Source organism: Orbicella franksi, chromosome 3 (assembly GCF_964199315.1).
Source record: "Orbicella franksi chromosome 3, jaOrbFran1.1, whole genome shotgun sequence".
In the NCBI taxonomy this organism is placed as follows: Eukaryota; Metazoa; Cnidaria; class Anthozoa; order Scleractinia; family Merulinidae; genus Orbicella; species Orbicella franksi.
In genome coordinates this window covers 18,464,724-18,479,255 of record NC_138147.1, presented here as the reverse complement: position 1 = coordinate 18,479,255, position 14,532 = coordinate 18,464,724, and the positions used below count along the sequence as shown (strand labels likewise).

Genomic DNA, 14,532 nt, shown 5'->3' with positions numbered 1-14,532 from the left:
GAAAGTCAAGAACTGCATTTTTGAAGTATTGGTATAGAGCTTATGATAATTTTTCGCTTATGTCACCAAATAAACAGGTGAAGCAATGAAAATTGAAATTAGCCTTCGCCACTTATTTTCATGAGATGAGGATTTCAGCTCCAACCAGCTGTAAAATAATTGAGAGTTTTCCAAAAAACGGCATGCCCTAATCATGAAAATAAATAATTAATACACCATATTATAAAAAGTATGAGAGAAAGGCACCCGAGATGTTATCATTTAATATTGACTCATCTCTCCACATTGGTCTGAACTGAGAATGATATTACAATGCTCAGTAGTTTTATTGGGGAGATTAAAACCACAAAGTAAACGGCAACGGGAACGTCGCTAAACAAAAGGTTTCATGTGCAATTCAATGGCTGTGCACGTGCGTTATAATTCTTGGTACATTTCTGTGTCGTCTTCTGTAAAACACTAGGGAGTTTACGAAACCACGACGGCAACGGCGACGGGAACGTCACTGAACAAAAGAATTAATGAGTAGAACAATGGCTGTGCACGTGCGTTACAATTCTTGCTTCATTTCTTTGCCGTCCTCTGCAAGACGTGGTTTCGTAAACTCCCTAGTAACGTGAAATGACCAAATTCTACGTTGTGTGGAGAACGTGAACCACGACGGATAATTGTTAAATTTTATTTTTCGAGTTTTACGCTGTGTTCCATTTTCAGTTTAGAGATATTTTTGACAAAGATAAACAAACTAAATGACCGAGATTCGTAGGTAAAATTTAAACTCATTTTTTTTAATCGACGTTGTCCTCGGCGTCGCCGTCGCAGTCACTTAAACTCGCTGCTGTCATTGGGAAAAATGCGCGGTCACTAATAAGATAATGGCAACTAAAGCGCCTGTGATTTTGCTCCAGGAGATTTGAGGTGTCGATATCTCGACAGCTGTGTAAAACGCGCGTATAATTTAGTGTTTCAAACACTATTATACGAGAAAAAGAAAACATTTTAAAACATTTTTTTAAAGGTTATGTCGCAGTGAGCAGCACTCGCGGAACTGAAGCCACAAAATTTGTTTATTGTAGTTCGTTTAACTGTCCTAGACTTCTTCAGAGAATTTTACAAACATACTAAAATCATGCACCCATATGTATATGTTTGGCCGGATTTACGCAGATTTATTATCAGTACATGTACCTCTGGACCTCGACAGCCTCCACACTTCCCCACTAATCAGCTAAACGGGTTCTTTATTAGAGAGGTTCAATAATTTTCATAGCGATTATAACTTTAATTATTTTGCCAGTCTACCTTAAACTCGAAGAAATTTTAATGCAAATGAATTTGTTATCCGCATAGAAGGTTTACACAGCTGAAGAAACTCGTATAAATTAACGATGCTATATGTAAGTTTTTGTTAACACGATTTTAGGCGATTTTGTTTGTCACCCAAATGAAGCGCCAAAGTAATGTTTCAAAAACACGAAAGTAACACATCAGAAGCGTACATAAAGAGCGCAAAGGAAACTATATCAAAAAAACACGAGCCGTTTTTGCGGGCAACTTGTCGTTGAAACACCGATAAAGGTCCCGTTTCTTATTACTCGATTAATCAATTAAAGAATATTCAAACACTTGAAAGAACTGCAAAAAGCGTTTTGGCCATTACGGCGCGAACAGTTGTATCCTTACTACAAACTTCGAGACAAAATTGAAGACTCAGCCGCGGTCTTGCAAACCTGAATCAACTAATTCTTGCTTCCCCGACTACAGGTATACACCCCTTCAAAACCCTTTGCATTTTTAAAATTTTCTTTCCAGAAAAAGAAATAGAGAAGGCAGAAGTAAATAAATTAATCAGTTCAGTCGTTCATGTTAAGCACTGCTATTCTAATTGACGACACTGTAAATAAACAAACAAATTGAGCTAGAAAGTAGGCACTCGTGCTGGTATGCCTAGTAACAATGCCTGTTTTTTTGTAGAGCCAGGTCAGTCCCAAAAGGCTCTCCTCATTAAGAGGATAGAAAAGGTAAGAGAACGACACCTGAACCGAAAAAAAAAAGTAAATAAATGAAGAAATAAGTGAATGAATGAATAAATAAATAAATAAATAAATAAATATATATATAAATAAATAAACCAGACGATAATGATGTTCTCCTCATTATTTACTTATTTTTTAATTTGTAGTTTATCGGCTATAGCTTTCAGCAGTTCGGTCTGAGCATCTACAGTAGCTTGCAGGGTCTTGATTCTTTCCTCCTGCCTTTCGATTCGTTGTTGATCGTAGTTGTCCAGATCTTCTTCATCATTGTTCTGATCAGAATCTTTCTTGCGAATGAGGTCCAAGAACTCGTCATCTGAGAGATCAACACCAGCAAAGGCTAACCTGAAAAAAATAAAGAACAAATGAGAGTACAATGCTTTAGAGCGATTTTAAATTGAATTCCGCTAAACAAAAACGAAGGTTATCACTCTGGCCAATCTCAAAGATCGCAGTCAGCCTAATGAGCCAATCATAACTCGAAACAACAACATCTAGCCGCTACACTTAATCTGATACACATTGGCCCCCTAAGCATCCCATAATGGCTATTCAAAACAATAGATCGAATTCAAAATGGCCACCGTATTGCCGAAAAGGTCCACTGAAAGTAAAGTTTTCAAAAGCTGCCCGTGAAAACAGTTCCCTTTCATGTTATTATCTATTGGGAAGCAGTAAAAGAAAATCCCTTTTTTTTTCATCGTTAAAGAAAATCGCCACTGGTTAAAAGAAATTATTTTTAAAAAGTTGTAAATATTGCTTGGTCTTTTGAGAAAAGAATTGGTAAGTCATTATTTTAAAAAATGTACAGCAAAACATAATTGGTAAGATAAGATATCCCAGTATTTTGAGGAAACGTTATAGAATGATATACCCACCTCTTGATAAAAGTATTCTGGTTCGGTGATATCTCCATGGACTCTTTATAACCTAGGCGCAACAACGTTTTCGGATACTTCTTCTGTATGTTATCCACTAAGAAGGCTTGGTCAATAAGAGTTCGCAGACTTGCAGTCTTTTGGATTGAATCAATGTCTCCAACTGCAAGGCCAACCTGCAATACAAAAACAACCAAGTGTTCGAGTTTGACAGATCTTACTTGGTTGATGTTGTGTTCTCCTTTCGTTTGTTTGTTTCTGTTTGTTTGTTTGTTTTTTTATTTGTTTGTTTGTTTGACTGTTTGTTTGCTTCTTGTTCTTTTGCTCTCAGTTTCATTTTTTCAAAACTGATTATGAAATGAAATATATTCTTTTCAATTGAAAGTGTGTGATCATTGACCTTTCATAAACGAATTTTTAATCAGTCACGCAGTGTTTAACCTAGCACGCGGGTTTAAGAGGTGGTTAAGAACTGAGGTACTAAATTAACAGCAAAAAAAGGATATTTTAAAATAAACCCGGCCATACTTTTCATTCACAAAAGTGGTTTCTCAAGTAAGTTCGATAATCGAATAGGTGCACGCCATTGATAAGAGCCATGTGACTATAAAACCGTGGATTCTTTCAACTATCCAAATAAGTGAGATGGACCCTATTTTTTCTCCGATCATAAACGTGACGTGGCTGCATTTCACGTGACCACTCTGCCTTCTTCAGACCAAAAGGCCATCGTATTGCCGAGGCGTTGGTTTAAAAGGCATACTTCTGTTGTGTTGCTAACAGTAAATTGTATTAACTCACCAAGAGGTTCATCAGGACTATAGAGACTGACAGAGCAAACATCATGAACATGATGTACGACAACTCTGGCAATGGGACATAGAGCATGTCTGTGCCTGGGACCTTGGCACTGTTCACAACGTTATCAGACAATATGTCCGAGTAATCCATTTCGCCAATCATCATCACAAATACTTTCACAAACGACACCCAAACGGATGAAAAGTTATCCTGAAACGTAAGGAGAGATCAGAAACACAAATGAGACCGAGAAACAACGTAACATCGACAACGACACTTTGCCATTACGTATGGAGTTTTACTCCTTATTTACATGAACTATATTTTTTACTTTGTTTTGCGATATACAAAACTTCATATCCTGATCTCAGTTACATAGGATAAGAAAAAGGCTTTCCTTAAATGCGTAGCGAAGGGAATATTTCTCACGTCGAATTGTTAATGGCTATAAATGATTTGAAAGAACTATGGGACCATCTTCGCTTCTATTACCGTGATACAGTTACTTAATGTCACAGTTTTCTTTCTTCAGTCAATCTTTCATGATCAATTCGTATGTCTAACGAGCGAAATGCAATATTGCAACCGTTATGTTCTACTTGATTGTAAATGAAGCTAAAATGGTGTCGAAACGTTCTAGTTTCTTTTCGCTGACTTTTATCACTGTGGAACTTTCACTAACGGCCGTCTCTTTCTATCGGCAACCTCCAATCTTTTTCAAAAAGAAGTTAAACACAACGGCCGATGCATTTTGTATTTGAATTCTCTTTCCTCATCCAGCCTCTCATCCAACCCCTCCCCCTCCCCCCCCCCGCCCCTTTCTCGCCTTCCACTAAACTTTGTTGAATATGTGAACCGCCAAAGATGGTCGCTGCAGAGAAGTTAAACCTTCGGTATTGTGTCGAACTGTTTTCTCATTGCAAATAACAGAGCTTCCTCTCAATAAACAACTACTTTGATCTACGCCTAAACAATTTTCTCTCTTACCTCTTGTTTCAGTAGAACATAGAAGACTAACGAATAGCCAATAAGCACGGTAGTAAAGATGAGGATCACTTTAATAAACGTTAGCAGCACCTCGATGTACATGGTCACGTACAGGGCCACCGAACTCACTCGACGTAGAGCGAGAATTAGGTTTACGTAACACAGCATTAGACCCAATGTTCCCGCAGTCCACTGTACTTCAATGTCACCGTACAGGTCGTCTCTAATCACGTAAGGAAGGATGTAGATGAAAGTACACGCATACATACCGAAGTCCACATAGTTTGTGTAATCTTTGAAGTAATTTACTTGTAACCATAACATCTGAGCTAGTTCTTTCGAAAGGCCTATAATCAAATACGCAAAGATCACCGCTGGCATCGCTTTTGATGTGTCTGATGTGGCGCTAGCATCACCGTGCGAAAGGTTTACTTTGCCTCTTTCCTCAATAATGAACACAGAGAACAATAGAAGAAAAACGAAGAAAAACAAGAAGTTCAAGTAGTTAATGAACTTTCCAAGAGCCAGCCATTTCCATCTCAATAGCATTTGCGTCACACTGTGATTTAAAAGACTCTCTCGACGGTAGGTCGCCATGCAAGCAGGACCAAAAAAATAGCGACTACTGGTTATAGCATCGGGCGGGTCCAAAGGATGGAAATTGAAAGTCACCGTAAAGTCTGGATGAGTGATTGGCAGGTCGTTGTAGCTAATACACTGATCCAAAACGATTTCAGCCACCTCAGGGAGCTTTCTTATCAGCTTTTCCATGGGTGTTATTTGATCTGTAGAATTGAGGCAAACCACTTCCTTCCATCTAAGCAAACAAGACAAAAATTAACGATACCAGAAGAGCAAGTACATATACAGTATATTTTTCCCAAGACCTAGACAAGTCCACAGCTTTGCAACAGTCTGGTGCTAGCCTGCGTATAGACGTCTGCCCTTCCCTTTGTTCCACACAACAACAAAGAAAATGTTACACGTCCGATCTGCAAACTGGCTGAATACAAACGTGCTCTGGCATATTGAGCAATGCTATTATGTCACATCACCGTCTCGAACGGTAGAATGGAAGCCTCAGAAATACGGTTTGCTGAGGGGGCAAATGCTACAAAGGTCAGAGAAAACTGGAACACAATAATTATAATTAGATGGGTTATATGGGGGAAGATTGAAACGGTGCCTACGTTAACACACCTCTTGTGTTTGACGAGGGTCTTCGCCACCTCAACTGAATCCCACTCGATAGCGACATCCAGACAAGTCATGTTCTCATTGTTTAAAGCAGTAACGTCAGCTCCCTGGTCCAAGAAGAACCTTAGTATTTCAAGACGATTGAGCGAGCATGCAATATGAAGTGGAGTGTTTCCGTCAGCGTCTTTAATCTCCAGTGTATTTGGCAGCATAGGACTCAACAGAAGGCGGACTGTTTCGAGTGAACCAGCTTGGACAGCTAAATGAAGCGGAGTACGCTGATGAGAATTGAGCGATGCCACGTCACTACCTTTCCCCATCAGGAGTTTACAAGTCTCCCTGAAAATGTAAAAACAGTAAGTCTTTTAAGTCTAAGAGATTCTCTCTTCTTTCTAACTACAATCAATATAATAGGTGAGATGTGTAAGAAACTAGAAGGCCAGCTTTCTTTTTCTTATATAGTCTCCTTGTTTTTCACGCAATCATTTCTCCAGAGAAAACTAACATTTATGGTTATTATTGCAAATTTCAAGACATGACTCTGAAATCTCGCCGTGTTAATTGGGTAGTCGTATTATAACATAGAAAAATGGCCTTACATGAGAAGGAAGGTGGCTGTCATAACCAAGGGATTTTAGCTTATTGCGGGGTTCAGGACGATAGAAATAGATAACTCACACGTGTTTGTTGGAAGCTGCGAGATGAAGCGGGCTCATTCCTTGCTTATCCCTGTCGTTTGCGTACGTTAAAAGCGTTTTGCATCTCAACAGCGAATCGACACATTCCAATGATCCATTTTCGGCCGCAGTGTGAAGCGGTATCCGTTCGTTAATGTCCCGTTGGTCAAACAAATAGCTGTCCTCAAGAAGGATGTTCAGAATCTGATGAGAAACCAAAACCATAATAGCACTGTGTAAATATTGACTTCAACTTGCATGTGGAAAAGCACATTTTTGACCCTGAACCGTGGTCCTTAAAGGTCTTGTAATCCTGACCCTACTCTATTCAGCTAACACTTTCCAAACTAAGCAGCAGCGCTAAAAGACTCTTTAGGCGTCTCCTTAGTTTTCAACCTGGCACTTAGGCAATCGGCCATCCTTACGCCGGTCACCTTCCCAACTACGAGTAGAAGAGACCCTTCATTCACCTCTGTGGTGTCGTGCGTAGCGGCGAGATGCATCACCGTCTTCAACTCATTATTCCTGAGCTCCATAAACTTCCCTTTGTCTCTGTGAGTCAGCAGCATTCGAACCATCTCTTTTTGGCTGTGTTGAACGGCTAAATGAAGACAACTGTTACCAGTGGAATCGGTTGCCATTATGTTGGCTCCTTGATCCAGCAACATCTCAGCAGTTTCAATGCCACCATGAAGGACAGAAACCAAAAATGGAGTTAGGTCCATCATATTTTTAGCTTCTTTGCAGGCTCCATTTTCCAACAGGATTTGAGCTATTGTTACATAATTGAATGCCGCAGCCCTAGAAAAGCAATTCGTTAAATCGTAAGACAAAATTTAGTGGAATGCCCCGGTTTAAACAACGCAGGACTAGTCATTGATTCCACCATACAAGAAAAGATGTTAAAACTGGTTACCAGCGGTTTTGGTACCAACTTAATTATGGACCTCGTGGTCAACAAATGAAAAACTAAAGCGAACAGATGACCACATTAGTTGCAAAAGAAAAGAACGTCAAAGGTTTCCACTCCTCTAAACACGTCAGAGCGTTTTCTTTTAGCAATTTCATATAGTGATCAGCGTGCGAGGGAAACGAAAACTTACACAATGGTCGGAACGTTATTTACATACATGTGACCGTACCTGTGCAACGGTGTCTGCAAAAGTGCATCCCTACTTTCAGTGGCCGCTCCACTAGAAATCAGCAGTCGTGTTATGTCCTCTTGACCATGCATAGCAGTTAGATGGAGCGGGGAGCTGAGGTTCACTCCTGTCACCGCCTCATAATCCACTCCATGCCGCAGTAATAATTCGGCGAACTTAGTACATCCCTTTTTACAGCTGATGTGTAGGGCAGTGGTATCTTCAACATCTTTTTCATCTAAAAACTTCTTCAAAGAGGGATATTGCTTGTGGGCTGTGAAAGAAAGAAAATGGTTCTGCTTACGTAAGTGATATAAACGCCTGTAAAATAAGACTAGTTATGTAATGTGAAGTTTTATATGAAATAATTCATGTATGAACTGCCGTAGTAGATGACAGTGAATGATCATCGCAGTTAATTTTCCGATTTAAGCAATTGGAAAGAAGAAGCCTGAAAAAAATCAGGGCTTCAACGGGATTCGAACCCGTGACCTCCGCGATACCGGTGCGATGCTCTACCAACTGAGCTATGAAGCCACACATTGGGAGCGAGGTCAATTAATTGAGTTCATATCTTCCCGTGAGGAGTGAAATGATGTGAAGTTTTATATGATTTTAAACATAAACATTTTAAAACATAAACATTTTAAACTTCACATCATTTCACTTCTCACGGGAAGATATGAACTCAATTAATTGACCTCGCTCCCAATGTGTGGCTTCATAGCTCAGTTGGTAGAGCATCGCACCGGTATCGCGGAGGTCACGGGTTCGAATCCCGTTGAAGCCCTGATTTTTTTCAGGCTTCTTCTTTCCAATTGCTTAAATTGGAAAATTAACTGCGATGATCATTCTTCACTGTCACTAGTTATGTAATTCAGGCAGAAATGCGAGCTTTATGACCTTTCACCTCAGTTCAAGATTGTCCTACTTTTCGATTCAGTAGATGTGCATGACCTGGATTTTGAAACACCCCTCCAAATTCCACGGTCCAATTTGAAAACTGTCTTTTTCTTTTCCTCAAGTCGGTATAAATCTGACCAAAATAGTTCCGGGTCCGGGGTCTTCACTGAAAGATATCATTGAAACATACCTGCAGAAACGAGCAGTTCACAAATGTCATCGTCACCGTTATAAGCAGCGAAATGCAATCCAGTGAGCCGGTTCTTTGTCTTTGCAGTTAAGTCAGCACCATGCTTCAGGAGCAGTTCGCACAGTGAACGGTCGCCACTAGAACAGGCTGCATGAAATGGCGTTAAATTTCTTGCGTCTACATAATTAACTTCTGTCCTGGTATCCTCAAGCAGGAGGGCTGCGATATCCTTGTAGCCCCGTCGTGCTGCAAAGAGAAGGGGTGTCTCGGTTTCGTCGTCTGGTATAGAAGGGTCTGCACCTCGCTGAAGTAGGACTTTTACAGCCTCGGTGCTTTTATGCCTAGAAAGAGGATAAAAAATTCACTTCGTTTAGGGAGCTACATCTCAGTTTAATTGAGGATAACACTACGGAATACGGCCGCGAGTTTGCCAGTTGACTAGCGCAGACGAATTGAAAATCGATCACATCAACTATTTATTAAAATGAATTCGAAGCTGCAGATATTGGTAAATTAAACGTCATAGCGAGTTGGAAAAACTAACGTTTCGAGCTTCAGCTGCAGCCCTTCGCCGGATTAAAGTATTTGCTCTAGCGAAGGGCTAACGCTCAAAACGTCAACACAAACTCGCGACGACGGTTAATTTACTTTTCTATATTTTGTATTAAATAAGTATTTTGAATTTTGCATTGTCTTTATTTCTCCACTGACTCGCAAGGAAAGGTAAGTTGAAAGAAAAAGATATAGTAATTTAAACTAATTATATGCCCCTCAATTAATTTAAATACATTTATTTTAGGATAAAAAGAAAACTCAGTATAGGAGTGGAAAGCGTTAACATATATAGATGTAAAATTTATATGAAAAATTATATGTAAAACACGTACACTATAGCCAAGTCCATGGATTATAGTTACCTCATCGCTATTGGACCGTTCACGCTTAGGTGTGATTGACATGGATTGACTTGCGATGGACATACAGAAAAACAAAAATTGGCTGGGAATATCAGAAATTTTCTGTAGCGTTTTGACAATCCAGTTGAAAAATCCACTAGGACTATAATATTACTTAATTCTCAACAAGTTTAATGATATCGAACGCTTTTACTGTTTTTTCGTTTTTTTTTTTTGTTAGACTGGTCTTACCGCAAAGATTCAGAGCATACATTCCTTTATTCGCTATTGTACTTAACTTAAGAAGTAGAAAACCGGTCAGTGTAAAACGCAGACTGCAGACTGCAGACCGGGGGTAAAATGCAGACTGAGGGTAAAATGCAGACTGCAGACTGCAGACCGCAGACTGCAGACTGCAGACCAGGGGTAAAATGCAGACTGAGGGTAGAATAAAATATTAATAATAAAAAACGAGTCATAAGGATAAAATAATAGTGTTCGTAAAATGCCACGTCAGCACTCACGAGACACACAAAGGCCTCACTTAGAAATTGAATTTTGTACACGTCGAGTTTCGGCATCTCTTCAAACAAAATGGTCATACTAACGATTACTTGAGAACGCCGAAATGTGATAATTTCTCGTGTTTGGATAGCCGACTGTCACCTTTCAGCGAATACCAATTCACAAACCTCTTGATATAGTAAGTCGTAAACAAAGATTGAATGTCTTCCACAAACTAGGCTCGATGCCTACAAGTTTAGCTTGCCCTGTTGTTGTGCTGTCGTGTTTTGCTTGCCTCGCGTTCCGAACGATTCCAAGGCCATTTGAAGCAACTAAGACCCGCGGTGGTTTGAACGTTATTAAACCTTTGTCGATGAAAACAGGATGAAGGAATTGCGCTGCAAGAGTTGGTCGGTCCCAGATCTAATCGCGTAAACAAAATTCAAAATGGCCGAGACGTAAACAAAGGTAAGATGCAATAGAATATTTTAATTTTACCCTCAGTCTGCATTTTACCCCTGGTCTGCAGTCTGCAGTCTGCCGCATTTTACCCTCAGTCTGCATTTTACCCCCGGTCTGCAGTCTGCAGTCTGAATTTTACAATGACCGAACAGAAAACATGTACAGAGAACATGTTTTCTATTTCTTTTAGAAAACACCGCGACCAAAACAAGGAAAACAACTTGTTAACTTTGATTATCAAAATGTAAGTTCTCTTTGCTCGCGCCTTCATTACGTCAACAGCTCGTGCTAGTTCTGTGTTTCTATCTAGTTATTGAAACACGATTTTTAACCAATCAGCGCGCTATTTTCTTAGGACTCACTGTTTTCTAAAAGCAACTGTTATCCATACCAATTCATTTGTTACTTTCTCACGAGACAGACGGAGTGCTTACACTGTTTAGCAGCAGGATACACCTGAAGAAAGTGAATAACTAACTTAACACCTGCTGACAGGTTTTTCTTCCCAAGTTCCTCTAACTTACAAAGAATATGTTCGCTATGTATGAGGAGGTGCGACAGTGTTATGCTAATTCAGAGCAAGAGTAGATAACTTATAAACCGATTGGGCTAAAGCCGGTGTTTACATCCTTATTGCCACGTTATTGAGATATTATTATCGCCTTATTCACCTTATTAATTTAGGGCTGGAGGTTACCATTGTGCAATTTGTCACACACAACTGATTGCACGGGAGGTTGTACACAACAATTGCAACCTCCCAAGTGAATCATCCCACATTAGCCGAATCAGTCTATAGCACATTTCCACGATATCGTCAATAGACTTCAATCACCAGAATTCACTTGTTTTCCTTTATTGTTTAAATTTTGAAGCCCCAATGTGGTTTAAATAACAATTGTCCTAATAAGCATAAGAAACAGAAAAATGAATGATACGGGTAACTGTAGTCAAATGACGCTATCGTGCAAATTTCTTATTCGGGGGAACATGTTCCAGCGTTATTCATTTTTCTCTTTTTTTTCTTTTTTTTTTTTAAAAAAAGACTATTCCTGGGCTACAAAACTGGAATGATTGAATGTTTTCCACGTTCCTTTAACCCGTCGAGCTATTATCCAGTTTTAACAAAACTGAGGATGTCTCGTCGAGAAAAGCAACGCAGTGGAAGAGACCATCGAGGGTTTTTTTTTTTTTTAATTAAAAGACAAAGGAGGGGAAAGGGGAATCTAACAACCGTCGACTGAGTAGTGCTGTACAGATCTGTGCAGAGATGAAGGTTCAAGGTCGTCCCGAAAATTCTGTGTAAACAACACACGAGTTTTAATCCCACACCACCTCCTCCTTCCCCCTCCCCTCTTCTCGGTAACATAACGTTTTCCAAAAGTGATTATTAAAAAAAAAAAACGAGAAACAAGTGATGTTACGTACCTGACAGCAACATAAAGGGCGGTACAACCGTTTTCTCCTTTCATGTCGATATCTGCTCCGTTATCCAACAAAAAGCTCACCAGTTTAGCTTGATCGCATCGTGCAGCATGGTGCAGTAACGAAAAGCCTTGGTTATCTTTAGCCGATAATACTTCTTTGTCTACTATCCCTGTTTCTTGCAGGCCTTGATTTGCAATTTCGAAAATGCTTGTACCCTTCCCCTGTGATAACATTTTTAACACATGATGTTGGTTCAGTCCCTTAGGTTTTTTGCCTGACGTGGACAGCTCCATGCCTGTGTCATCTTTCTCGAGGGGTCTGACCGTATTACTCCCAGGCGAAGTTCCTTTGCGAAACGCGCCTGACGGGCTCCCTGAAATAACAAAGACGAACATCATGAAGCGAAGCAGAGTGACTAACGTCACTAGCTTCCTCCGCGCTGAAACATGTATGCAACAAAGTACTGTGAAGGCATCAAGTGAGAGACAAAAAGAACAAAAATAACTGTTTTCCAGGACCGTTTGTCAAACGCAAAGTAACAATGTTGTTCAGCTGTCGTTTACAGTGTACCATATTCAGACCAGCAGAAGCAATTGTCTGGGAATGAATATCACGACAAGCAAACAAAGTTATTATATATTCCTGATTGTTCCAACACGGTAAAAAACAAATTCATACATGTTATATATATTCTTTAAGCTAAATAGCGCATCAGTAAGCCATGTGGATGTTGCATAATCAGTATGCCTTCAGTTAGTCAATCAATTAAACCGGATCGAACTAAGATCAACTAATTTAGAAGTGCACTGGTTCTTTACCTTATTACTAATGAAAACGATATGGTTTGGTTTAATCTTAAACTACTCGTTATCAAGGTCAAGTCTGGATTAGTAGAACAAAGTTTGTACCTTTTCCGTTCGCGAATCTTACGTAATGCTCCTCTGTGAGATTGACGTCCGCCATTTTAACAGCTCGCTCGACTCGCCAATTCAATCAGTCTCTTGGATAGATCTGTCCATTAGTATCCTTGCCAGCAACTAACACTGAGAGAATAACAATGATATCTTGCAATGAAAAGTTTAAAACAATTCTGTGCTCAAATATAATTTCTTTGAGAAAGTAAACGCTCACTGAACGTTCCCGAGCAATTTACTGAAGAGACGATCATATCAATTAACTTATAGCTACTGATTTGACATGGCAAATGATGCATGAAGCGATGAAACTCAACGAATTCTGATGAATTTTAAACCAGGAGAATAGGCTATAAGGTGGAAAGCAGATCAAATTGACGAGAATAACCTAAAACCGCACCTCCACAATGGTGCAAAAGTGCATAACATCCACATAAAGATTTCCACAGCAACAAACTGAGCGGGATGAAATCAATACTCATCGATGTTAACGTTTTCTTTATCAAGCGACGTCATGAGAAAACATTAACAAATTAACCCCGTGGAACGCGACAGATTTCACAAGTTTAAAATTCGCAACGAAAGAAAACTCCTTTGTGTCGTTTCATTGACAATATTTTATGATATCTTACCTGTTTGTACTCACTATCAATGGCTGAAGCGTAAGCGGATGCAACCGTCGTCTCCGACTTTCAAAATCGTTTCAAGTGGTAATGATCCATCTTATTGACTAACCGCCATGTAAATGTGGTCGACTTAGCATTACGTACTGTGGTGACTGTTATGGGTCTTTGTGGCTGATATTAGCCAGGGAAAAACGTATACCCTAACTTGCTGTCGAACAACACTTAAGAGAGACCGACCTTGTGACTTAGTTGCGTGACATTCAGTGTCATTACTTATGGATGAGTCGAATCGTCACTACGCAACACGAAAACTTGGAAACAAACACCGACAAAGCATTCGTTCGAACGTATTGAAACTCACCCGCGATTCAGCGACATTCAACAAACATAACCTTAATTGACACACGATTAAAGTAAAAGCTAAAAAGCTTATGGAATCGAGTATTTTATGTTATTTAAAGTATTTAATAACAAAACCGGAAAATAAAGAATGACTCGCATTTGGCGAGGGGTGGGGTGGGGGATACGCAGTTCCAAATATACAACAGCAGCAAAATGCGTTTTGGTAAGCCATTTTCAACTATTTTCACTTCCTTAGAATGAACTTCAGTCTGTCAAGCAAAACTTCTGTGTTTATCCCTTTTTAATAATAGACCGCCTACGATAAATTAATTTCCAAACTGGCCCTGAGGCTTGAGAGAACAGAACAACATAATATTGATCAATACATCCCTCAATTTCTCGCTGCATTGAAATTGATTTCCTTCCCCGGGAGCCAAGTTAGCATATTGACCTAATTGCGTATATGTTTTTGTACCACTTTTCCTTCTCGAACGTAACTTCGACAGTGTGTACCATAATATTGTATATTTTCCAGTCATATTACCACAG

General features: G+C 39.6%; 1 protein-coding gene across 1 annotated transcript; it reads right to left on the bottom strand.

Annotated features, from left to right (window-relative positions):
* Positions 1–190: 190 nt before the first annotated feature.
* LOC145481649 (transient receptor potential cation channel subfamily A member 1-like) lies at positions 191–14,034 on the bottom strand. Its single transcript, XM_081460169.1, has 12 exons — positions 13,648–14,034; positions 13,010–13,144; positions 12,102–12,474; positions 8,812–9,152; positions 7,719–7,992; positions 7,047–7,377; positions 6,578–6,780; positions 5,903–6,238; positions 4,703–5,519; positions 3,716–3,925; positions 2,915–3,090; positions 191–2,381 (listed from the first exon to the last, which is right to left on the bottom strand). Exons 2-12 carry the CDS (start codon positions 13,062–13,064, stop codon positions 2,165–2,167), a joined length of 3,333 nt encoding a protein of 1,110 aa, XP_081316295.1. The 5' UTR covers positions 13,065–13,144; positions 13,648–14,034; the 3' UTR covers positions 191–2,164.
* Positions 14,035–14,532: the final 498 nt, after the last annotated feature.

Excerpts from the sequence above, each read along its gene's own strand:
- LOC145481649 (XM_081460169.1), bottom strand. The coding sequence starts at position 13,064 with ATGGCGGACGTCAATCTCACAGAGGAGCATTACGTAAGATTCGCGAAC. Across the intron at positions 5,520-5,902 it reads ACCCTCGTCAAACACAAGAG|ATGGAAGGAAGTGGTTTGCC; the intron begins GTGTGTTAACGT and ends TTGTTTGCTTAG. Across the intron at positions 3,091-3,715 it reads TAGTCCTGATGAACCTCTTG|GTTGGCCTTGCAGTTGGAGA; the intron begins GTGAGTTAATAC and ends TTTGTATTGCAG.